Below are 26,854 nucleotides of genomic sequence, written 5' to 3' on the forward strand. Positions count from 1 at the left end.
ATCAGCACTGTGGTGGCCTCTGAGCAGCCTAGATGTATAGTAGTGACAGGTTTATCTTTTAAAAGCAGCAGGAGGGTTAGATGTGTCACAGAACATAAATCTGTATGACTGTTGAAGTATTTTAAATGTCTTCTGCACACAACACGCAAGCCCAGATCCGATTTGTCTATGTGCTGATTGTCGGGCACCTGACACCCATCCTGTCACTTCAGCACAAACAAAAGCCAGCCTGCTAAGGCTCCTGAGCAATGGCGTCAGCGTTGGCAACAGCGGCGGAAGTGCACTCCAGGAATGGATGCTACCGGAGACCTTGTCCCTCTTCCAGACCAACACCAGCAAGCAGAAGCAGGTTCTCAGCCGTGAGTTCGGAAGGAGCTCTTGTAGGAATTCCACGTGGAAATGCACTATACTGAAAATAAATTTCAAATATAAAATATGTCACATATGGTCGAGATATGGCAGCAGTTCACAATATATGGCAAATATACAAGTTATTGCCATTTCAGATAATGCAGTGCATATTGTTTCAATACATTGCTCTGACATTTGTCTTTCCACATATTTACAATACCTGTATATTGCAGTGTATTCCATTTCAATCAGGGATAGCTGTGTCTGCAGTCAGGGATTAGCTTTGGACCTATGCTAATCAAATAATAAAAGCACATCCTTATGTGAGTATAGTGAGTCATATTTGTACTTTTTCACTTACATACATGTTTTCAGTTAGCGCTTCCCCAAACGAATTGGGGCTGGATTGAATCTAGCTAATGGATAATGCTTTTAAAGTGTTCCTGATGTTTGTGTCATTATTAATGTTGTCATTAATAATCTTGCCTGTCCATATTTTTGGCCCAGGTCTTGAATTAACCCCCCTAGATGTCAGCCAAAAGAAACCAAAGCGGAAGACTCCAACTGAGTGAGTACAGAAAGACCTGGAAACACAGAAATAAATGTATCCACTGCTCAGATGTGACTTCTCTGACCTTTGCCCTCTGACCTCTACCCCTTGCTTTGCTACAGATCTCTTAGCGTGTCCTCAGCCTGCTGGCTTCGGACAAATAGTTTGGTTGCCAGGAGACTGACCATAATCGACGCCCTGGCCCCCACGGCCATTACACAGAGCGCAAAATTCATCCCTGTACTGGAGAAACACGTCTACTCAAAAGTGTTTGAGGAGGTAAGACCTGCAGATGTAGCTGTGCTGGATGGTAGCATAAGCCAGTAGGTTGAACACTAATAAAGTGTGCTCATTTTGTCCTCAATATATTTGTGGATGCTGGCTTCTCAATAACAGTCAGGCAGTACAGGACTTTGAGGGAATCGCTTCCTTCTCTGAAAAGGCCATAAGTTATCTACACACTTTTTGAACAATTTTGTGATTTGGATAGATCGATAGATTCTTTATTGTCCACGTCTGTGTAAATTTGCCTTTGGCTTCACCGTAGTTGCAGTAAAAAGAAAAAGTCACAAAATATAGGCCATATATAGGCTCAGACAACACAGGCCTCAAACAACCCAGTGCATGGACAACATGACACAACAGAGCCTCAGATACCTTACCAGTACATTTCAGTAGAGTTAATAGAGATTAACGGGTGAAAACATTATAGATTCATCAAAGCAATGGCATGTGGAATGAAATACTTGTTAAATATGCTTTTTGAGGCTCTACTCCATAGAGCCTCCCAGAGGGAAGCATGTCAAACTCATTATGAAGAGGATGTGTTTCTGTGGGTTCCCTATAATTTTTTTGCCCATGTTTACAATCCTTGCCAGTTTGCTTAAAAAGGTGAATGCTACACAGCTTATTTGTAAAGGTATACACAGATGCTTACATTGATTTAACATTGAAATGTTCATCTAAAGGGCTCCCTTTGAAAATAGATTTTTGCCTATTTTTATTTTTGATAAATGGATGAAACAAATCTAATAATTTATTTTCACCGTCTTTTCGCCTTTTGCCTGTGGGCAACAACTGAAGGTTTTTTTCTCCAGAAATTACAAACGAAAAACCATACATGTTCCAAACCTGCGTGTGAGGGGTGGAAAAACTGTGATGCCTCCCACCTGTCTAGCTCCGCCCCTAGTACTTCCCTACCCAATCTTTATTCGATGCACCCAACATTTCATATGATAACGCTAGGTCTATCTTGATACAAAATAAACACGTAATATTATCATCGTAAAAAAAACACCAAAATAATAATAGTCTTACCTTTATGATGTTTATTCTTCCCTTTTCCAATAATTACTTTTATTTGATAATATATTTAAATAGGAAGGGTAACACGAAAAATATAGAAATACGGCTGAAATTCTTCTTGGTGCCAGCAGTGCTTTTCACACTATATTTTCAGGAATGCTTTTTTGTTCTGGACACATCAATATGGCATGAGAAAAAAAGATTGAGATGTGTTATTTTTTATTTGAAACATTTTATCTTAAATTCCCACCATTCACATTCTTGAATTATGCTTATATAATTTGTCAATAATGTACTGTTCATTAGAATAGAAGACACAAGAGATTTGACATAGTGACACCCTTGATACTTGTGAAGTGGAATATATATGAACAGCTAAGAACAGGGCAAGACCTTATGCAGTTTTGAGGATAGGGCCAAAAATGAACAGAGCTTGGTGTTGGCTTGGTAAATTAGAGGAAGAGAGATCCCTAAAGGAAATCTAAATCTGTTATACTGTGCATTCAGAACTCAAATGTAATGGACTTATACATTTACAGAAATAAATGATAATGTAAAATTGCTGTTATTTTTGTCATGTTATAAACCAACTATTGCTGGAATTCTGGCCAGATTATTTCACCAGTCTGTCTGGATCTGGCCATCAAATTATCTCCTCCTGATCATCAGCCAAATAATTGCATCGCTTACCTTCTTTCCACAAGTTATTATTATTCATGGCAATTTTAGTTGATTAATTTGGTTTCTTTTTCTTCCCTCAAGATTATGCTGGCACTTGCAAATATGTGTATAGTGTCTAAGGGAAGACTATGACTAAAGTGCCCCCTAGTGGTGAAGAGCCCACTTTACTACGCAGTGATCTTTTGAGGCTTTTGTTGAATACTGCCTGTTCTACAGGCACTGACTGCAAACAGAACAAGTCCTGGCTTGTCTGCTGTCACTCTGAGGTCTCCTTATCAACCTAACAGGTCTATGGAAGCATACGGAAACTGTCAGAATTGTATTGGGATGTAGGTCAATAGTTATTAGGGGTCCAAGCAGCGAAGCTGGTGGAACCCTATTGTATCTGTTAGGATTATTAGGGGTCCAAGCAGCGAAGCTGGTGGAACCCTATTGTATCTGTTAGGATTATTATTATTAGGGGTCCAAGCAGCGAAGCTGGTGGAACCCTATTGTATCTGTTAGGATTATTATTCTTATTTTTCTCCGCTAAAAGTGTCTGAGGCTCAGCAACCATAAGTCCTGGAGCAACCAAATTTGGCAGGTGGGTTCCTATGGCCCCCCACTACTCAGGCACTAAAAACCACGTACGTCGGCCAGATGGTGGCGCTATAACAAAGGGTTTTGCGTAAAAGGCCATAACTCCCACACCATAAGTCAGATCAACACAAAACTTCATCGACCTATGCATCTGAACGTGCTCTACAACTTTGCCATTGGCCCCACCTATGTCCGCCATATTGTTTGCCCGCCATTTAGACTTTTTAGTTGGGGCGTGGCAGTTTTCTCAGCTAAAATGTCTGAGGCTCAGCAGCCATAAGTTGTAGACCAACCAACTTTGGTAGGTGGGTTCCTATGGCCCCCCACTACTCAGGCACTAAAAATCACCTATGTCGGCCAGATGGTGGCGCTATGACAAAGGATCATAGTTTAAAAGGTCATAACTCCCACACCGTAAGTCAGATCAACACAAAACTTCATCGACTGATGCATCTGAATGTGCTCTACAACTTTCCTATTGGGAGCACCTATGTCCGCCATATGGTTTGCACACCATTTGGACTTTTTCAGTAGGTGGGGTGCGGAAAAGCTGGAGCTCCAAATCCAAACGATTACGACATCGAGTAAACTTCTTTACGGCAAGCGACAACCATGGCGACGCTAGTTTTTATCAGTGAAAGCACGGTCTGACACTGCCACCTAGCGTGCATGCTAGGATAGGCGACCAAAAGTTTTTCAGTAAAAGCTTTCTGAGAGGATGAATAATTACTTTTCTTTGGCATGGATCCATTTGAAGACAGTATCGGGTGAGTTCGTTTAGTCTTTGAATCTGTCATTATGCTGAGAAATAGTTAAACCATTTTATTGATAGGTTCTGAGTTTCTGTGCACACGCGCGAAAACACGCTGGTATAATAAAACAATGACGGTAATACATACATAGTCCGCTTCGTTCCGTTGCTACCATAACATAACAGACTATCTTGTGTCTACAGCTGCAGTTTCTCGCTGCAATTTCTAACATTGAATATTCACAACTGACGCAGTTTATACTGTACTCTGCCAATGTCTACATAAATAATACGCTACGGTAAAGCTTTGAGAGAATGAATCATTACTTTTCTTTGACATGGATCCATTTGAAGACAATAACAGGTGAGTTCGTTTACTCTTTAAATCCGTCATTATGCTGAGAAACAGCTAAACCATTTTATTTATGGGTTCTGAGTTTCTGTGCAAACGCGCGAAAACACGCTGGTATAATGAAATAATAACGGTAGCCTAATACATATATAGTCCGCTTCGTTCCGTTGCTACCATCACATAACGACCTAGAGTTGCAGTTTCTCGCTGCAATTACTAATATTGAATATAAACAAAAGACGCAATTTATGCTGTAGTCTGCCAATGTCAAAATAAATAATAGGGTCAATTTGAAGACAATATCGAGTGAGTTCGTTTAGTCTTTAAATCCGTCATTATGCTGAGAGAAATCGTATTCTCAATTTAATCTCTAAATTGACTGTAAGCTTAGGGTTGTAACTAGGTAGTTGTTTCGTAGGTGACTTAGTTTTAACTCGTCTTAACTATTGCTTGAATTTTTTCATAGACTGCGTTGTTGCTGTTCTTGTCTGTGTTAGTGTTAATCAGTGTAACCTACAGGGTTTAAATTGAACAATGCGGTTGTTCCCTGCACTTAGAACGGTAGGCTACTGCCCTCTAGGGTTTTCGACACACTTGTTCCTGGTTATGGTTATACATTTTGTTGTACATCGCTCTGGATAAGAGCGTCTGCCAAATGCCTGTAATGTAATGCAATATTCCGTAGCAACAAGATGAACCCGACATTAGCCCTAAAATATGCCAATACAGCAGTGAAAACGCTGCTAACTGAATGACGAAATAAGCGAGACTAACTTTTTTTTAAAAAATTACCACGTCATTCTACAGTCAATATCTGGGACTACACATTGAATAAATATACAATCATACCATTGGTTTTACGCGTAGAGATGTCCCTTTTGCGAATGAGTGGCCATATATTGTCTTGGATAATCCGTTTGTGAAATGTCGGATTTTTTCAAAAATAGCTGTGCGTAATACCACACCTGTTGCGTACGGCGTTGTCGTTCTTCTTAGTCCAATTTGGCTTGATTGACAATTCATGTATTCAGTAGGTGAGATTATAAGCTTTCTAACGATGTATAACATGTCTGACTTTGCTTTTGGAATAGCGTTTTATAGGTCAACGCAACTAAAACGTTTCTTATTTGCCAATGTCTAAATAAATAAAACGGTAGTCTACTTCGCGCGGACCACGCAATTCGCGAGTTGATATAAGGTCTTTTTTCCGTTTTTTCTCAATGTCGTAGTTATTATTTGAAATGTGCATTCATGTGTTATTATTCTATCTGTCTCTGTGGCGCTCTGAAATGTGCATTCTCTGCTAAACTGAGCAATGGATTGGAATATGTGTCTGACGTAGTGTTGCACAGTATACCAAAACTTCAGCACTTTCTCGGCACTTAAAAAAAAAGAAAAGAAAAAAAATTAACGGTTCGGTATTAGAATATTCCGACGTTCGGTAGTTTTGAGTCAAATATAAAAGCCAGGGAAAATTGTCTCCCGCATTACTGATTTAGAGGATGAAAAGTGTAGTTTGTCAGAATCTTCGCTAGAAGGCAGTAGCAACTAAGGTTGGCAAGTGAGGTGACTTGTGCTTGTGCACTCAGCTCTTTGATTCAGCGCAAGCTTTGACTCAGTTCACTTCAGTAGCAATAGGTGTTCCAATTTGGAAATATTTTATTATAGATAGATGCTGTATTGTTATTACAATATGCTGTTTTTAAATCTATTTAAAGGTGAAAGACCTGTTTTAAAGATTATTTACTTTACAACTGTTCAATTTCAGAAATATATTTAACATATTTCTCCATTGTTCAGTGTTGTAACACTATAGGCCTCTGCATATTCATATGTTGCAGAGGCTTCAACTTAAAGGTTGTTCATGAACCAGGTTGTTCATAAACCATGAATTTGTTTTTCTAATTATTATTCTATTCTATCATGACAACACTAGTGTGGCGCTTTTTTTAGTTGCGGCAGGGAAGCGCTGCAGCTGTACATACACGCTCGGCCATCTAAGTGTTACGCCATGCCATCTAAATGTTACGACATAGTCAAGGCCTTGACGTGAAGCTGTCAGGACACATCCATGGCGACGCAACTAAGTCATCAGCCAGCGTCTCAGCACAAAATTGGCCACAAGTCATCAATTTTTTATACGATCATCACAATATTCAGTACATATGTTGGGTGAAGGCGTATGACCATGAGGACACAGCCATTTTAAAATCGCTCCATAAGGGGCGCGATGCTGCCAATGCTTGGACCCCTCCCAACGCCGCTTGCGGCTTTAATTATTATTATTATTCTTATTTTTCTCCGCTAAAAGAGTCTGAGGCTCAGCAACCAAAAGTCCTGGAGCAACCAAATTTGGCAGGTAGGTTCCTATGGCCCCCCACTACTCAGGCACTAAAAATCACGTACGTCGGCCAGATGGTGGCGCTATGACAAAGGGTTATGCGTAAAAGGCCATAACTCCCACACCATAAGTTAGATCAACACAAAACTTCATCGACTGATGCATCTCAACGTGATCTACAACTTTGCCATTGGCCTCACCTTTGTCCGCCATATTGTTTGACCGCCATTTAGACTTTTTAGGTGGGGCGTGGCAGTTTTCTCAGCTGAAATGTCTGAGGCTCAGCAACCATAAGTCCTAGAGCAACCAAATTTGGCAGGTGGGTTCCTATGGCCCCCCACTACTCAGACACTAAAAATCACTTATGTTGGCCAGATGGTGGCGCTATAACAAGAGGGTCATACTTTAAAAGGCCATAACTCCCACACCATAAGTCAGATCAACACAAAACTTCATCGACTGATGCATCTGAATGTGCTCTACAACTTTCCTATTGGGAGCACCTATGTCCGCCTTATGGTTTGCACACCATTTGGCCTTTTTCATTAGGTGGGGTGCGGAAAAAGCTGGAGCTCCAAATCTAAACGGTTACGACATCGAGTAAACTTCTTTACGGCAAGCGACAACCATGGCGACGCTAGTTTTTATCAGTGAAAGCACGGTCTGACACTGCCACCTAGCGTGCATGCTAAGATCGGCTACCCAAAGTTTCTTAGTAAAAGCTTTCTGAGAGGATGAATAATTACTTTTATTTGGCATGGATCCATTTGAAGACAGTATCGGGTGAGTTCGTTTAGTCTTTGAATCTGTCATTATGCTGAGAAACAGCTAAACCATTTTATTTATTGGTTGTGAGTTTCTGTGAAAACGCGCGAAAACACGCTGGTCTAATGAAACAATGACGGTAGCCTAATACATATATTGTCCGCTTCGTTCCGTTGCTATCATAACATAATGACCTACAGCTGCAGTTTCTCGCTGCAATTTCTAACATTGAATATTCACAAAATACGCAATTTATGCTGTACTCTGCCAGTGTCTAAATAAATAATACGCTACGGTAAAGCTTTGAGAGGCTGAATCATTACTTTTCTTTGACATGGATCCATTTGAAGACAATAACGGGTGAGTTCGTTTACTCTTTAAATCCGTCATTATGCTGAGAGAATCGTATTCTCAATTTAATCTCTAAATTAACTGTAAGGTTAGGGTTGTAACTAGTTAGCTGTTTCGTAGGTGACTTAGTTAATGCACTCGTCTTAACTGTTGCTTGTACTTTCGCATAGACTGCGTTGTTGCTGTACTTGTTTGTGTTAGTGTTAATCAGTTTAACCTACAGGGTCCAAGTTGGACTATGCGGTTGTTCCCTGCACTTGGAACGGTAGGCTACTGCCCTCTAGGGTTTTCGACGCACTTGTTCCTGATTATGGTTATACATTTTGTTGTACGTCGCTCTAGATAAGAGCGTCTGCCAAAAGCCTGTAATGTAATGTAGTGCAATATTCCGTAGCAACAAGATAAACCCGACATTAGCCCTAAAATATGCCACTACAGCAGTGACAACGCTGCTCACTGAATAACGACATACACGAGACAATTTTTCTGTAATTATACCATGTCATTCTACAGTCAATATCTGGGACTAAACATTGAATAAATATACAATCTTACCATTGGGTTTACGCGTAGAGATGTCCCTTTTGCGACTGAGTGGTCATATATTGCCTTGGACAATCCGTTTGTGATTCCTGTTGCTTACGGCGTTGTCGCCGTTTTTCGTACAATCTGGCTTGAATGACAGTTCATTTATTCAGTAGGTGAGAGTATAAGCTTTCTAACGATGTATAACATGTATGATTTTTCATTTGGAATAGCGTTTTATAGTTCAGCGCAACGGAATATTTTCTTATCGCACTCACTGTGGCGTAGCATAAAAGACGATTCACCTAACTAAACGTTGTCAACGATTTTCATAATTTCTTGTAGAGTACTATTATTATTGAGGACTTCAGGGCTTAGCTAAGCAATTTCTTTGCTGATAGACCTATCTGAAATCGTTTTCTGACGCAAAACAGAAGCGGATAGGACTTTGTCATTGATTTTCTGTTTCTATACTAGGCTTCTAAACAGATAAAATGTCATGTTGCTATGTAAGTATTACTGCTCAAAATATTTCGGTTATATACGTTCTTTTAGTTATATACGTTCTTTTTGAAATTGGGTGTCTTTAAATAGGTTAGTGGTATTATATAATGTGGATTTTTCACACTGCAATGTAAGCGTTAGTGTAATAGTTTTTGTGACCCATGGAACAGTGATGACGAGAGTGTTGGAATGTTGCTAAAATGTGGTGGACGGTTGAAAATTATTTTCGTCCCATCTCCATCCGTCATTAGGCTATGCTGAGAAATAGCTAAACCATTTTTATTGATAGTAATTGAGTTTCTCTGCAAACGCGCGAAAACACGCTGGTATAATAAAACAATGACGGTAAATATAGCCTATATATGTAGTCCGCCTCATTCCGTTGTTACCATAATATAACAAACTTTCTTGTGTCTACAGCTGCAGTTTCTCGCTGGAATTACCATTGAATATAAACAAAAGACGCAAATGCTGTAGTCTGTCAATGTCTAAATAAATAATAAGGGATTCTTCGCGCAGCACGCGTGCTAGCAGGAATGTCCAGTTGATTTTTCGTGTCGTTTTTTTTAATGTCGTATTTATTAGGCTATATGAAATATGTATTATTATCCTATCTGTCTCTGAGGCGCTCTGAAATGTGCATTCTCTGCTAAGCTGAGCAATGGATTGATATATGTGTCTGACGTAGTGTTGCACAGTACACCGACACTTCAGCACTTTTTCGGTACTTAAAAAAAAAAAAAAAAGAAACGGTTCGGTATTAGAATTTTCCGACGTTCGGTAGTTCTCCGTCAAATGTAAAAGCCAGGGAAATGTGTCTCCCGCATTACTGATTTAGAGGATGAAAAGTGTAGTTTGTCAGAATCTTCGCTAGATGGCAGTAGCAACTAAGGTTGCCAAGTGAGGTGACCTGCGCTTGTGCATTCACTTCCCTCATACAGCGCAAGCTTTGACTCAGTTCATTTCAGTAGCAATAGGTGTTCCAATTTGGAAATATTTTATTATAGATAGATGCTTTATTGTTATTAAAATATGCAGTTTTTAAATCTATTTAAAGGTGAAAGACCTGTTTTAAAGATTATTTACTTTACAACTGTTTAATTTTTGAAATATATTTAACATGTTTTTCTATTGTTCAGTGTTGTAACACTATAGGCCTATGCATATTAATATGTTGAAGAGACTTCAACTTACAGGTTGTTAATGACCCAGGTTGTTAATAAACCATGAATTAGAAAATGAGGTCAACCATTGCGGACATTACGTTTCTGATCTATTAAGGTAATTTCACTATCGTTAGGTACCGAGTATCAAATTAGCACCGTTTAAGTTTCAAGTATCATTTCAGTATTGAGTATCGTAATACTAAACCTGGTATCAGTATCAAAGTCAATATTTCGGTATCGTGACAACACTAGTGTGACGCCTTTTTTAGTTGCGGCGCAGAAACACTGCAGCTGTGCATGCACACCGGACCATCTAAGTGTTACGACATGCCATCTAAGTGTTACGACATAGTAAAGGCCTTGATGGGAAGCGGCCAGGACACATCCATGGCGACGTAACTAAGTCATCCGACAGCGTCTCTTAGCTCAAAATTGGCCATAAGTCATCAGTATTTCATACGATCATCATGATATTCAGTAGATATGTTGGGTGAAGGCGTATGATCATGAGGACAAAGCCATTTTAAAATCGCTCCATAGGGGGCGCGATGCTGCCAATGCTTGGACCCCTTCCAACGCCGCTTGCGGCTTTAATTAGGGGTCCAAGCAGCGAAGCTGGTGGAACCCTATTGTATCTGTTAGGATTATTATTATTAGGGGTCCAAGCAGCGAAGCTGGTGGAACCCTATTGTATCTGTTAGGATTATTCTTATTATTATTATTAGGGGTCCAAGCAGCGAAGCTGGTGGAACCCTATTGTATCTGTTAGGATTATTAGGGGTCCAAGCAGCGAAGCTGGTGGAACCCTATTGTATCTGTTAGGATTATTCTTATTATTATTATTATTATTTTTCTCCGCTAAAAGTGTCTGAGGCTCAGCACCCATAAGTCCTGGCGCAACCAAATTTGGCAGGTGGGTTCCTATGGCCCCCCACTACTCAGGCACTAAAAAGCACGTAAGTCAGCCAGATGGTGGCGCTATAACAAAGGGTAACGCGTAAAAGCCCATAACGCCCACACCATAAGTTAGATGAACACAAAACTTCATCGACCTATGCATCTGAACGTGCTCTACAACTTTGCCATTGGCCCCACCTATGTCCGCCATATTGTTTGCCTGCCATTTAGACTTTTTAGTTGGGGCGTGGCAGTTTTCTCCGCAAAAATGTCTGAGGCTCAGCAACCATAAGTTGTAGACCAACCAAATTTGGTAGGTGGGTTCCTATGGCACCCCACTACCCAGGCACTAAAAATCACCTATGTCGGCCAGATGGTGGCGCTATAACAAAGGATCATAGTTTAAAAGGTCATAACTCCCACACCGTAAGTCAGATCAACACAAAACTTCATCGACTGATGCATCTGAATGTGCTCTACAACTTTCCTATTGGGAGCACCTATGTCCGCCATATGGTTTGCACACCATTTGGACTTTTTCATTAGGTGGGGTGCGGAAAAAACTGGAGCTCCAAATCCAAACGATTACGACATCGAGTAAACTTCTTTACGGCAAGCGACAACCATGGCGACGCTAGTTTTTATCAGTGAAAGCACGGTCTGACACTGCCACCTAGCGTGCATGCTAGGATAGGCGACCAAAAGTTTTTCAGTAAAAGCTTTCTGAGAGGATGAATAATTACTTTTCTTTGGCATGGATCCATTTGAAGACAGTATCGGGTGAGTTCGTTTAGTCTTTGAATCTGTCATTATGCTGAGAAATAGTTAAACCATTTTATTGATAGGTTCTGAGTTTCTGTGCACACGCGCGAAAACACGCTGGTATAATAAAACAATGACGGTAATACATATATAGTCCGCTTCGTTCCGTTGCTACCACAACATAACAGACTATCTTATGTCTACAGCTGCAGTTCTCGCTGCAATTTCAAACATTGAATATTCACAAAAGACGCAATTTATGCTGTATTTTGCTAATGTCTAAATAAATAATACGCTACGTTAAAGCTTTGAGAGGATGAATCATTACTTTTCTTTGGCATGGATCCATTTGAAGACAATATCGGATGAGTTCGTTCAGTCTTTAAATCTGTCATTATGGTGAGAAATAGCTAAACCATTGTATTGATAGGTTCTGAGTTTCTGTCCACACGCGCGAAAACACGCTGGTATAATGAAACAATGACGGTAGCCTAATACATATATAGTCCGCTTCGTTCCGTTGCTACCATAACATAACGACCTACAGCTGCAGTTTCTCGCTGCAATTACTAATATTGAATATAAACAAAAGACGCATTATACGCTGTAGTCTGCCAATGTCTAAAATAATACGGTCCATTTGAAGACAACATCGGGTGAGTTCGTTTAGTCTTTAAATCCGTCATTGTGCTGAGAAATCGTATTCTCTATTTAATTTCTAAATTGACTGTAAGCTTAGGGTTGTAACTAGGTAGTTGTTCCGTAGGTGACTTAGTCTTAACTCGTCTTAACTATTGCTTGAATGTTCTCATAGACTGCGTTGTTGCTGTTCTTGTTTGTGTTAGCGTTAATCAGTTTAACCTACCGGGTCCAAGTTGAACTATGCGGTTGTTCCCTGCACTTAGAACGGTAGGCTACTGCCCTCTAGGGTTTTCGACACACTTGTTCCTGGTTATGGTTATACATTTTGTTGTACATCGCTCTGGATAAGAGCGTCTGCCAAATGCCTGTAATGTAATGCAATATTCCGTAGCAACAAGATGAACCCGACATTAGCCCTAAAATATGCTAATACAGCAGTGAAAAGGCTGCTCACTGAATAACGAAATAAACGAGACAATTAAAAAAAAATTATACCATGTCATTCTACAGTCAATATCTGGGACTAAACATTTAATAAATATACAATCTTACCATCGGTTTTACGCGTAGAGATGTCCCTTTTGCGAATGAGTGGTTATATATTGTCTTGGATAATCCGTTTGTGAAATGTCGGATATTCTCAAAAATAGCTGTGCGTAATACCACACCTGTTGCTTACGGCGTTGTCGTTCTTCTTAGTCCAATTTGGCTTGATTGACAATTCATTTATTCAGTAGGTGAGAGTATAAGCTTTCTAACGATGTATAACATGTCTGATTTGGCTTTTGGAATAGCGTTTTATAGGTCAGCTTAACCGAAAATTTTCTGATCTGCCAATGTCTACATAAATAAACCGGTAGGCTGCTCTGCGGTCAGCAGGCGGGTCGCGAGTTGATATTAAGTCCTTTTTTTAGTTTTTTCTCAATGTCGTCTTTATTATTTGAAATGTGCATTTAGTGTCATTATTCTATCTGTCTCTGTGGCGCTCTGAAATGTGCATTCTCTGCTAAACTGAGCAATGGATTGGAATATGTGTCTGACGTAGTGTTGCACGGTATGCCAAAACTTCAGCACTTTCTGGGTACTTAAAAAAAAAAAAAAAAAAAAAAAACAGAAAAAAAAAACGGTTTCGTATTTGAATTTCCCGATGTTCGGTAGTTCTGTGTCAAATGTAAAAGCCAGGGAAATGTGTCTCCCGCATTACTGATTTAGAGGATGAAAAGTGTAGTTTGTCAGAATCTTCGCTAGATGGCAGTAGCAACTAAGGTTGCCAAGTGAGGTGACCTGCGCTTGTGCATTCACTTCCCTGATACAGCGCAAGCTTTGACTCAGTTCACTTCAGTAGCAATAGGTGTTCCAATTTGGAAATATTTTATTATAGATAGATGCTGTATAGTTATTAAAATATGCTGTTTTTCCAATCTATTTAAAGGTGAAAAACCTGTTTTAAAAATTATTTACTTTACAACTGTTTAATTTTTGAAATATTTTTAACATTTTTCTATTGTTCAGTGTTGTAACACTATAGGCCTATGCATATTAATATGTTGAAGAGGCTTCAACTTAAAGGTTGTTAATGAACCAGGTTGTTCATAAACCATGAATTCGAAAATGAGGTCAACCCTTGTGGACATTACGTTTCTGATCTATTAAGGTTATTTCAGTATCGTTAGGTACCGAGTATCGAATTAGCACCGTTTAAGTTTCAAGTATCATTTCAGTATTGAGTATCGTAATACTAAACCTGGTACCAGTATCAAAGTCAAAATTTCGGTATCGTGACAACACTAGTGTGACGCCTTTTTTAGTTGCGGCGCAGAAACGCTGCAGCTGTGCATGCACACCGGACCATCTAAGTGTTACGACATGCCATCTAAGTGTTACGACATAGTAAAGGCCTTGACGGGAAGCGGCCAGGACACATCCATGGCGACGTAACTAAGTCATCCGACAGCATCTCTTAGCTCAAAATTGGCCATAACTCATCAATATATCATACGATCATCATGATATTCAGTAGATATGTTGGGTGAAGGCATATGATCGTGAGGACAAAGCCTTTTTAAAATCGCTCCATAGGGGGCGCGATGCTGCCACTGCTTGGACCCCTTCCAACGCCGCTTGCGGCTTTAATTCTTATTATTTTTCTCCGCTAAAAGTGTCTGAGGCTCAGCACCCATAAGTCCTGGAGCAACCAAATTTGGCAGGTGGGTTCCTATGGCCCCCCACTACTCAGGCACTAAAAAGCACGTAAGTCAGCCAGATGGTGGCGCTATAACAAAGGGTAACGCGTAAAAGCCCATAACGCCCACACCATAAGTTAGATGAACACAAAACTTCATTGACCTATGCATCTGAACGTGCTCTACAACTTTGCCATTGGCCCCACCTTTGTCCGCCATATTGTTTGCCCGCCATTTTGACTTTTTAGTTGGGGCGTGGCAGTTTTCTCGGCTAAAATGTCTGAGGCTCAGCAACCATAAGTTGTAGACCAACCAAATTTGGTAGGTGCGTTCCTGTGGCCCCCCACTACTCAGGCACTAAAAATCACCCATGTCGGCCAGATGGTGGCGCTATAACAAAGGATCATACTTTAAAAGGTCATAACTCCCACACCATAAGTCAGATCAACACAAAACTTCATCGACCGATGCATCTGAATGTGCTCTACAACTTTCTTATTGGAAGCACCTATGTCCGCCGTATGGTTTGCACACCATTTGGACTTTTTCATTAGGTGGGGTGCGGAAAAGCTGGAGCTCCAAATCTAAACGGTTACGACATAGAGTAAACTTCTTTACGGCAAGGGACAACCATGGCGACGCAAGTGATCCGACGCCGTAGGGTCTAGTTTTTAGCAGTGAAAGCACGGTCTGACAGTGCCACCTAGCGTGCATGCTAGGATAGGCTACCCAAAGTTTTTCAGTAAAACCTTTCTGAGAGGATGAATAATTACTTTTCTTTGGCATGGATCCATTTGAAGACAGTATCGGGTGAGTTCGTTAAGTCTTTAAATCTGTCATTATGGTGAGAAAAAGCTAAACCATTATATTGGTAGTTTTTGAGTTTCTGTGCAAATGCGCGAAAACACGCTGGTATAATAAAACAATGACGGTAATACATACATAGTCCACTTCGTTACGTTGCTACCACAACATAACAGACTATCTTGTGTCTACAGCTGCAGTTTCTCGCTGCAATTTCTAACATTGAATATTCACAAAAGACGCAATTTATACTGTACTCTGCCAATGTCTGCATAAATAATACGCTACGGTAAAGCTTTGAGAGGATGAATCATTACTTTTCTTTGACATGGATCCATTTGAAGACAATAACAGGTGAGTTCGTTTACTCTTTAAATCCGTCATTATGCTGAGAAACAGCTAAACCATTTTATTTATGGGTTCTGAGTTTCTGTGCAAACGCGCGAAAACACGCTGGTATAATGAAATAATAACGGTAGCCTAATACATATATAGTCCGCTTCGTTCCGTTGCTACCATCACATAACGACCTAGAGCTGCAGTTTCTCGCTGCAATTACTAATATTGAATATAAACAAAAGACGCAATGTATGCTGTAGTCTGCCAATGTCTAGATAAATAATACGGTCCGTTTGAAGACAATATCGGGTGAGTTCGTTTAGTCTTTAAATCCGTCATTATGCTGAGAGAAATCGTATTCTCAATTTAATCTCTAAATTGACAGTAAGCTTAGGGTTGTAACTATGTAGTTGTTTCGTAGGTGACTTAACTCGTCTTAACTATTGCTTGTATTTGTGCATGGACTGCGTTGTTGCTGTTCTTGTCTGTGTTAGTGTTAATCAGTGTAACCTACAGGGTTTAAATTGAACAATGCGGTTGTTCCCTGCACTTAGAACGGTAGGCTACTGCCCTCTAGGGTTTTCGACACACTTGTTCCTGGTTATGGTTATACATTTTGTTGTACATCGCTCTGGATAAGAGCGTCTGCCAAATGCCTGTAATGTAATGCAATATTCCGTAGCAACAAGATGAACCCGACATTAGCCCTAAAATATGCCAATACAGCAGTGAAAACGCTGCTAACTGAATGACGCAATAAGCGAGACTAACTTTTTTTTAAAAATTACCACGTCATTCTACAGTCAATATCTGGGACTAAACTTTGAATAATTATACAATCTTACCACCGGTTTCACGCGTAGAGATGTCCCTTTTGCGACTGAGTGGTCATATATTGTCGTGGACAATCCGTTTGTGATTCCTGTTGCTTAAGGCGTTGTCGCCGTTTTTCGTACGATTTGGCTTCATTGACAGTTCATTTATTCAGTAGGTGAGAGTATAAGCTTTCTAACGATGTATAACATGTATGATTTTTCATTTGGAATAGCGTTTTATAGTTCAGCGCAACGGAATATTTTCTTATCGCATTCACTTGCGCATTGTGGCGTAGCATAAAAGACGATTCACCTAACTAAACGTTGTCAACGATTTTCATAATTTCTTGTAGAGTACTATTATTACTGAGGACTTAAGGGCTTAGCTAAGCCATTTCTTTGCTGATAGACCTATCTGACGCAAAACAGAAGCGGATAGGACTTTGTAATTGATTTTCTGTCTCTATACTAGGCTACTAAACACAGATAAAATGTCATGTTGCTATGTAAGTATTACTGCTCAAAATATTTCGGTTATATACGTTCTTTTCGTTATATACGTTCTTTTTGAAATTGGGTGTCTTTAAATAGGTTAGTGGTATTATATAATGTAGATTTTTCACACTGCAATGTAAGCGTTAGTGTAATAGTTTTTGTGACCCATGGAACAGTGATGACGAGAGTGTTGGAACGTTGCTGAAATGTGGTGGACGGTTGAAAATTATTTTAGTCCCATCTCCATCCGTCATTAGGCTACGCTGGGAATTAGCTAAACCATTTTTATTGATAGTAATTGAGTTTCTCTGCAAACGCGCGAAAACACGCTGGTATAATAAAACAATGACGGTAAATATAGCCTATATATATAGTCCGCCTCATTCCGTTGTTACCATAATATAACAAACTTTCTTGTGTCTACAGCTGCAGTTTCTCGCTGCAATTACTATTGAATATAAACAAAAGTCGCAAATGCTGTAGTCTGCCAATGTCTAAATAAATAATAAGGTATTCTTCGCGCAGCACGCATGCTAGCAGGAATGTCCAGTTGATTTTTCGTTTCGTTTTTTTTATGTCGTATTTATTAGGCTATATGAAATATGTATTATTATCCTATCTGTCTCTGAGGCGCTCTGAAATGTGCATTCTCTGCTAAGTTGAGCAATGGATTGGTATATGTGTCTGACGTACTGTTGCACAGTACACCGACACTTCAGCACTTTTTCGGTACTTAAAAAAAAAAAAAGAAACGGTTTGGTATTAGAATTTTCCGACGTTCGGTAGTTTTGCGTCAAATGTAAAAGCCAGGGACATGTGTCTCCCGCATTACCGATTGAGAGGATGAAAAGTTATGATTTGTCAGAATCTTCGCTAGATGGCAGTAGCAACTAAGGTTGGCAAGTGAGGTGACCTGCGCTTGTGTATTTTTTCGTGGTTGATACAGCGCAAGCTTAGACTCAGTTCACTTCAGTAGCAATAGCTGTTCTAATTTGTAAATATTTTATTATAGGAAGATGCTGTATTGTTATTGAAATGTGCTGTTTTTAGATATATTTTAAAGTGAAAGACCTGTTTACAGATAATTTACTTTACAATTGTTTAATTTTTGAAATATATTTAATATAGTTTTCTATGGTTTAGTGCTGTAACACTATAGTCCTATGCTTATTGATATGTTGAACAGGCTTCAACTTAAAGGTTGTTAATAAACCGGGTTTTTAATAAACCGTGAATTCGAAAATGAGGTCATCCCTTGTGGACATTATGTTTCTGATCTATTAAGGTAATTTCAGTGTCGTTAGGTACCGAGTATTGAATCAGTATCGTTTCAGTATCAATTATCGTGATACTACACCTGGTATCGGTATCAAAGTCAAAATTTTGGTATCGTGACAACACTAGTGTGACGCCTTTTTTAGTTGCGGCGCAGAAACACTGCAGCTGTGCATACACGCCGGACCATCTAAGTGTTACGACATAGTAAAGGCCTTTACGCGAAGCGGCCAGGGCACATCCATGGCGACATAACTAAGTCATCCGACAGCGTCTCTTAGCACAAAATTGGCCATAAGTCATCAATATTTCATACGATCATCATGATATTCAGTAGATATGTTGGATGAAGGCATATGATCATGAGGACAAAGCCATTTTAAAATCGCTCCATAGGGGGCGCGATGCTGCCAATGCTTGGACCCCTTCCAACGCCGCTTGCGGCTTTAATTAGGGGTCCAAGCAGCGAAGCTGGTGGAACCCTATTGTTTTTGTTAGGATTATTAGGGGTCCAAGCAGCGAAGCTGGTGGAACCCTATTGTATCTGTTAGGATTATTAGGGGTCCAAGCAGCGAAGCTGGTGGAACCCTATTGTATCTGTTAGGATTATTAGGGGTCCAAGCAGCGAAGCTGGTGGAACCCTATTGTATCTGTTAGGATTATTATTAGGGGTCCAAGCAGCGAAGCTGGTGGAACCCTATTGTATCTGTTAGGATTATTCTTATTATTATTATTATTATTTTTCTCCGCTAAAAGTGTCTGAGGCTCAGCACCCATAAGTCCTGGAGCAACCAAATTTGGCAGGTGGGTTCCTATGGCCCCCCACTACTCAGGCACTAAAAAGCACGTAAGTCAGCCAGATGGTGGCGCTATAACAAAGGGTAACGCGTAAAAGCCCATAACGCCAACACCATAAGTTAGATGAACACAAAACTTCATCGACCTATGCATCTGAACGTGCTCTACAACTTTGCCATTGGCCCCACCTTTGTCCGCCGTATTGTTTGCCTGCCATTTAGACTTTTTAGTTGGGGCGTGGCAGTTTTCTCTGCAAAAATGTCTGAGGCTCAGCAACCATAAATTGTAGACCAACCAAATTTGGTAGGTGGGTTCCTATGGCACCCCACTACCCAGGCACTAAAAATCACCTATGTCGGCCAGATGGTGGCGCTATAACAAAGGATCATAGTTTAAACGGCCATAACTCCCACACCGTAAGTCAGATCAACACAAAACTTCATCGACTGATGCATCTGAATGTGCTCTACAACTTTCCTATTGGGAGCACCTATGTCCGCCATATGGTTTGCACACCATTTGGACATTTTCATTAGGTGGGGTGCGGAAAAGCTGGAGCTCCAAATCCAAACGATTACGACATCGAGTAAACTTCTTTACGGCAAGCGACAACCATGGCGACGCTAGTTTTTATCAGTGAAAGCACGGTCTGACACTGCCACCTAGCGTGCATGCTAAGATCGGCTACCCAAAGTTTCTTAGTAAAAGCTTTCTGAGAGGATGAATAATTACTTTTATTTGGCATGGATCCATTTGAAGACAGTATCGGGTGAGTTCGTTTAGTCTTTGAATCTGTCATTATGCTGAGAAACAGCTAAACCATTTTATTTATTGGTTGTGAGTTTCTGTGAAAACGCGCGAAAACACGCTGGTATAATGAAACAATGACGGTAGCCTAATACATATATAGTCCCCTTCGTTCCGTTGCTACCGTAACATAACGACCTAGAGTTGCAGTTTCTCGCTGCAATTACTAATATTGAATATAAACAAAAGACGCAATTTATGCTGTAGTCTGCCAATGTCTAGATACATAATACGGTCCGTTTGAAGACAATATCGGGTGAGTTCGTTTAGTCTGTAAATCCGTCATTATGCTGAGATAAATCGTATTCTCAATTTAATCTCTAAATTGACTGTAAGTTTAGGGTTGTAACTATGTAGTTGTTTCGTAGGTGACTTAACTCGTCTTAACTATTGCTTGTATTTGTGCATGGACTGCGTTGTTGCTGTTCTTGTCTGTGTTACTGTTAATCAGTGTAACCTACAGGGTTTAAATTGAACAATGCGGTTGTTCCCTGCACTTAGAACGGTAGGCTACTGCCCTCTAGGGTTTTCGACACACTTGTTCCTGGTTATGGTTATACATTTTGTTGTACATCGCTCTGGATAAGAGCGTCTGCCAAATGCCTGTAATGTAATGCAATATTCCGTAGCAACAAGATGAACCCGACATTAGCCCTAAAATATGCCAATACAGCAGTGAAAACGCTGCTAACTGAATGACGAAATAAGCGAGACTAACTTTTTTTTAAAAATTACCACGTCATTCCACAGTCAATATCTGGGACTACACATTGAATAAATATACAATCTTACCATTGGTTTTACGCGTAGAGATGTCCCTTTTGTGAATGAGTGGCCATATATTGTCTTGGATAATCCGTTTGTGAAATGTCGGATTTTTTCTAAAATAGCTGTGCGTAATACCACACCTGTTGCGTACGGCGTTGTCGTTCTTCTTAGTCCAATTTGGCTTGATTGACAGTTCATTTATTCAGTAGGTGAGATTATAAGCTTTCTAACGATGTATAACATGTCTGATTTTGCTTTTGGAATAGCGTTTTATAGGTCAGCGTTACTAAAACTCATCTCATCTGCCAATGTCTAAATAAATAAATTAAACGGTAGGCTTCTTTGCCAGCAGCACGCAATTCGCGAGTTGATATTCAGTCTTTCTTCCGTTTTTTCTCAATGTCGTATTTATTATTTGAAATGTGCATTCATGTGTTATTATTCTATCTGTCTCTGTGGCGCTCTGAAATGTGCATTCTCTGCTAAGCTGAGCAATGGATTGGAATATGTGTCTGACGTAGTGTTGCACGGTTTACCAAAACTTCAGCACTTTCTCGGTACTTAATTTTTTTTTTTTTTAATTAAAAATAAACGGTTCGGTATTAGAATATTCCGACGTTCGGTAGTTTTGAGTTAAATGTAAAAGCCACGGAAAATTGTCTCCCGCATTACTGATTGAGAGGATGAAAAGTGTAATTTGTCACAATCTTCGCTAGAAGGCAGTAGCAACTAAGGTTGCCAAGTGAGGTGACTTGTGCTTGTGCACTCAGCTCTTTGATTCAGCGCGAGCTTTGACTCAGTTCACTTCAGTAGCAATAGGTGTTCCAATTTGGAAATATTTTATTATAGATAGATGCTGTATTGTTATTAAAATATGCTGCTTTTAAATCTATTTAAAGGTGAAAGACCTGTTTTAAAGATTATTTAGTTTACAACTGTTTAATTTTTGAAATATATTTAACATGTTTTTCTATTGTTCAGTGTTGTAACACTATAGACCTATGCATATTAATATGTTGAAGAGGCTTCAACTTAAAGGTTGTTCATAAACCATGAATTAGAAAATGAGGTCAACCCTTGTGGACATTACGTTTCTGATCTATTAAGGTAATTACAGTATCGTTAGGTACCGAGTATCGAATTAGCACTGTTTAAGTTTCAAGTATCATTTCAGTATTGAGTATCTTAATACTAAACCTGGTATCAGTATCAAAGTCAAAATTTCGGTATCGTGACAACACTAGTGTGACGCCTTTTTTAGTTGCGGCGCAGAAACACTGCAGCTGTGCATGCACGCCGGACCATCTAAGTGTTATGACATGCCATCTAAGTGTTACGACATAGTCAAGGCCTTGACGGGAAGCGGCCAGGACACATCCGTGGCGACGTAACTAAGTCATCCGACAGCGTCTCTTAGCTCAAAATTGGCCATAAGTCATCAATATATCATACGATCATCGTGATATTCAGTAGATATGTTGGGTGAAGGCATATGATCATGAGGACAAAGCCATTTTAAAATCGCTCCATAGGGGGCGCGATGCTGCCAATGCTTGGACCCCTCCCAACGCCGCTTGCGGCTTTAATTATTATTATTATTCTTATTATTTTTCTCCGGTAAAAGTGTCTGAGGCTCAGCAACCATAAGTCCTGGAGCGACCAAATTTGGCAGGTGGGTTTCTATGTGCCCCCACTACTCAGGCACTAAAAATCACGTACGTCGGCCAGATGGTGGCGCTATAACAAAGGGTTTCGCGTAAAAGGCCATAACTCCCACACCATAAGTTAGATGAACACAAAACTTCATGGACCTATGCATCTGAACGTGCTGTACAACTTTGCCATTGGCACCACCTATGTCCGCCATATTGTTTGCCCGCCATTTAGACTTTTTAGTTGGGGCGTGGCAGTTTTCTCCGCTAAAATGTCTGTGGCTCAGCAACCATAAGTTGTAGACCAACCAACTTTGGTAGGTGGGTTCCCATGGCACCCCACTACCCAGACACTAAAAAACACCTATGTCGGCCAGATGGTGGCGCTATAACAAAGGGTCATAGTTTAAAAGGTCATAACTCCCACACCGTAAGTCAGATCAACACAAAACTTCATCGACTGATGCATCTGAATGTGCTCTACAACTTTTCTATTGGGAGCACCTACGTCCGCCGTATGGTTTGCACAGCATTTGGCTTTTTTCATTAGGTGGGGTGCGGAAAAGCCGGAGCTCCAAATCTAAACGGTTACGACATCGAGTAAACTTCTTTACGGCAAGCGACAACCATGGCGACGCTAGTTTTTATCAGTGAAAGCACGGTCTGACACTGCCACCTAGCGTGCATGCTAGGATAGGCGACCAAAAGTTTTTCAGTAAAAGCTTTCTGAGAGGATGAATAATTACTTTTCTTTGGCATGGATCCATTTGAAGACAGTATCGGGTGAGTTCGTTTAGTCTTTGAATCTGTCATTATGCTGAGAAATAGTTAAACCATTTTATTGATAGGTTCTGAGTTTCTGTGCACACGCGCGAAAACACGCTGGTATAATAAAACAATGACGGTAATACATATATAGTCCGCTTCGTTCCGTTGCTACCACAACATAACAGACTATCTTATGTCTACAGCTGCAGTTCTCGCTGCAATTTCAAACATTGAATATTCACAAAAGACGCAATTTATGCTGTATTTTGCCAATGTCTAAATAAATAATACGCTACGTTAAAGCTTTGAGAGGATGAATCATTACTTTTCTTTGGCATGGATCCATTTGAAGACAATAACAGGTGAGTTCGTTTACTCTTTAAATCCGTCATTATGCTGAGAAACAGCTAAACCATTTTATTTATGGGTTCTGAGTTTCTGTGCAAACGCGCGAAAACACGCTGGTATAATGAAATAATAACGGTAGCCTAATACATATATAGTCCGCTTCGTTCCGTTGCTACCATAACATAACGACCTAGAGTTGCAGTTTCTCGCTGCAATTACTAATATTGAATATAAACAAAAGACGCAATTTATGCTGTAGTCTGCCAATGTCTAGATAAATAATACGGTCCGTTTGAAGACAATATCGGGTGAGTTCGTTTAGTCTGTAAATCCGTCATTATGCTGAGATAAATCGTATTCTCAATTTAATCTCTAAATTGACTGTAAATTTAGGGTTGTAACTATGTAGTTGTTTCGTAGGTGACTTAACTCGTCTTAACTATTGCTTGTATTTGTGCATGGACTGCGTTGTTGCTGTTCTTGTCTGTGTTAGTGTTAATCAGTGTAACCTACAGGGTTTAAGTTGAACAATGCGGTTGTTCCCTGCACTTAGAACGGTAGGCTACTGCCCTCTAGGGTTTTCGACACACTTGTTCCTGGTTATGGTTACACATTTTGTTGTACATCGCTCTGGATAAGAGCGTCTGCCAAATGCCTGTAATGTAATGCAATATTCCGTAGCAACAAGATGAACCCGACATTAGCCCTAAAATATGCCAATACAGCAGTGAAAACGCTGCTAACTGAATGACGAAATAAGCGAGACTAACTTTTTTTTAAAAAATTACCACGTCATTCTACAGTCAATATCTGGGACTACACATTGAATAAATATACAATCTTACCATTGGTTTTACGCGTAGAGATGTCCCTTTTGCGAATGAGTGGCCATATATTGTCTTGGATAATCCGTTTGTGAAATGTCGGATTTTTTCAAAAATAGCTGTGCGTAATACCACACCTGTTGCGTACGGCGTTGTCGTTCTTCTTAGTCCAATTTGGCTTGATTGACAGTTCATTTATTCAGTAGGTGAGATTATAAACTTTCTAACGATGTATAACATGTCTGATTTTGCTTTTGGAATAGCGTTTTATAGGTCAGCGTTACTAAAACTCTTCTCATCTGCCAATGTCTAAATAAATAAATTAAACGGTAGGCTTCTTTGCGAGCAGCACGCAATTCGCGAGTTGATATTCAGTCTTTCTTCCGTTTTTTCTCAATGTCGTATTTATTATTTGAAATGTGCATTCATGTGTTATTATTCTATCTGTCTCTGTGGCGCTCTGAAATGTGCATTCTCTGCTAAGCTGAGCAATGGATTGGAATATGTGTCTGAGGTAGTGTTGCACGGTATACCAAAACTTCAGCACTTTCTCGGTACTTAAAAAAAAAAAAAAAAAAAAACGGTTTCGTATTTGAATTCTCCGACGTTCGGTAGTTCTGAGTCAAATGGAAAAGCCAGGGAAATGTGTTTCCCGCATTACTGATTTAGAGGATGAAAAGCGTAGTTTGTCAGAATCTTCGCTAGATGGCAGTAGCAACTAAGGTTGCCAAGTGAGGTGACCTGCGCTTGTGCATTCTCTTCCCTGATACAGCGCAAGCTTTGACTCAGTTCACTTCAGTAGCAATAGGTGTTCCAATTTGGAAATATTTTATTATAGATAGATGCTGTATTGTTATAACAATATGCTGTTTTTAAATCTATTTAAAGGTGAAAGACCTGTTTTAAAGATTATTTTGTTTACAACTGTTCAATTTCAGAAATATATTTAACATATTTCTCCGTTGTTCAGTGTTGTAACACTATAGGCCTATGCATATTCATATGTTGCAGAGGCTTCAACTTAAAGGTTGTTAATGAACCAGGTTGTTCATAAACCATGAATTTGAAAATGAGGTCAGCCCTTGTGGACATTACGTTCCTGACCTATTAAGGTAATTTCAGTATCGTTAGGTACCGAGTACTTTATCAGTATCGAGTTTCGTGATACTAAACCTGGTATCGGTATCAAAGTCTAATTTTTGGTATCGTGACAACACTAGTGTGGCGCTTTTTTTAGTTGCGGCAGGGAAGCGCTGCAGCTGTACATACACGCTCGGCCATCTAAGTGTTACGACATGCCATCTAAATGTTACGACATAGTCAAGGCCTTGACGGGAAGCTGTCAGGACACATCCATGGCGACGCAACTAAGTCATCAGGCAGCGTCTCTTAGCACAAAATTGGCCATAAGTCATCTATTATTTATACGATCATCACAATATTCAGTACATATGTTGGGTGAAGGCGTATGACCATGAGGACGCAGCCATTTTAAAATCGCTCCATAGGGGGCGCGATGCTGCCAATGCTTGGACCCCTTCCAACGCCGCTTGCGGCTTTAATTATTCTTATTATTATTATTTTTCTCCGGTAAAAGTGTCTGAGGCTCAGCACCCATAAGTCCTGGAGCAACCAAATTTGGCAGGTGGGTTCCTATGGGCCCCCACTACTCAGGCACTAAAAACCACGTACGTCAGCCAGATGGTGGCGCTATAACAAAGGGTAACGCGTAAAAGCCCATAACACCCACACCATAAGTCAGATGAACACAAAACTTCCTCAACATATGCATCTGAACGTGCTCTATACCTTTGCCATTGGGACCACCTGTGTCCGCCATATTGTTTGCCCGCCATTTTGACTTTTTAGTTGGGGCGTGGCAGTTTTCTCTGCTAAAATGTCTGAGGCTCAGCAACCATAAGTTGTAGACCAACCAAATTTGGTAGGTGCGTTCCTGTGGCCCCCCACTACTCAGGCACTAAAAATCACCCATGTCGGCCAGATGGTGGCGCTATAACAAAGGATTATAATTTAAAAGGTCATAACTCCCACACCGTAAGTCAGATCAACACAAAACTTCATCGACTGATGCATCTGAATGTGCTCTACAACTTTCCTATTGGGAGCACCTATGTCCGCCATATGGTTTGCACACCATTTGGCCTTTTTCATTAGGTGGGGTGCGGAAAAAGCTGAGGCTCCAAATCTAAACGGTTACGACATCGAGTAAACTTCTTTACGGCAAGCGACAACCATGGCGACGCTAGTTTTTCTCAGTGAAAGCACGGTCTGACACTGCCACCTAGCGTGCATGCTAGGATAGGCGACCAAAGGTTTTTCAGTAAAAGCTTTCTGAGAGGATGAATAATTACTTTTCTTTGGCATGGATCCATTTGAAGACAGTATCGGGTGAGTTCGTTTAGTCTTTGAATCTGTCATTATGCTGAGAAATAGTT

The 26,854-nt window shown here is 40.1% G+C and overlaps 1 protein-coding gene across 1 annotated transcript in view; it reads left to right on the top strand.

Annotated features, from left to right (window-relative positions):
- Positions 1-26,854, top strand: part of LOC118224221 (von Willebrand factor A domain-containing protein 3B-like) — a 91,512-nt gene that overhangs the window by 19,712 nt on the left and 44,946 nt on the right. The window contains exons 17-19 of the mRNA XM_035411502.1: positions 213-359; positions 859-919; positions 1,024-1,180. Of these exons, the coding sequence (XP_035267393.1) occupies positions 213-359; positions 859-919; positions 1,024-1,180 (365 nt within the window). The remainder of the gene's footprint in view (positions 1-212; positions 360-858; positions 920-1,023; positions 1,181-26,854) is intronic.

The sequence above is a fragment of the Anguilla anguilla genome, chromosome 3 (genome assembly GCF_013347855.1).
Source record: "Anguilla anguilla isolate fAngAng1 chromosome 3, fAngAng1.pri, whole genome shotgun sequence".
Classification (NCBI taxonomy): domain Eukaryota; kingdom Metazoa; phylum Chordata; class Actinopteri; order Anguilliformes; family Anguillidae; genus Anguilla; species Anguilla anguilla.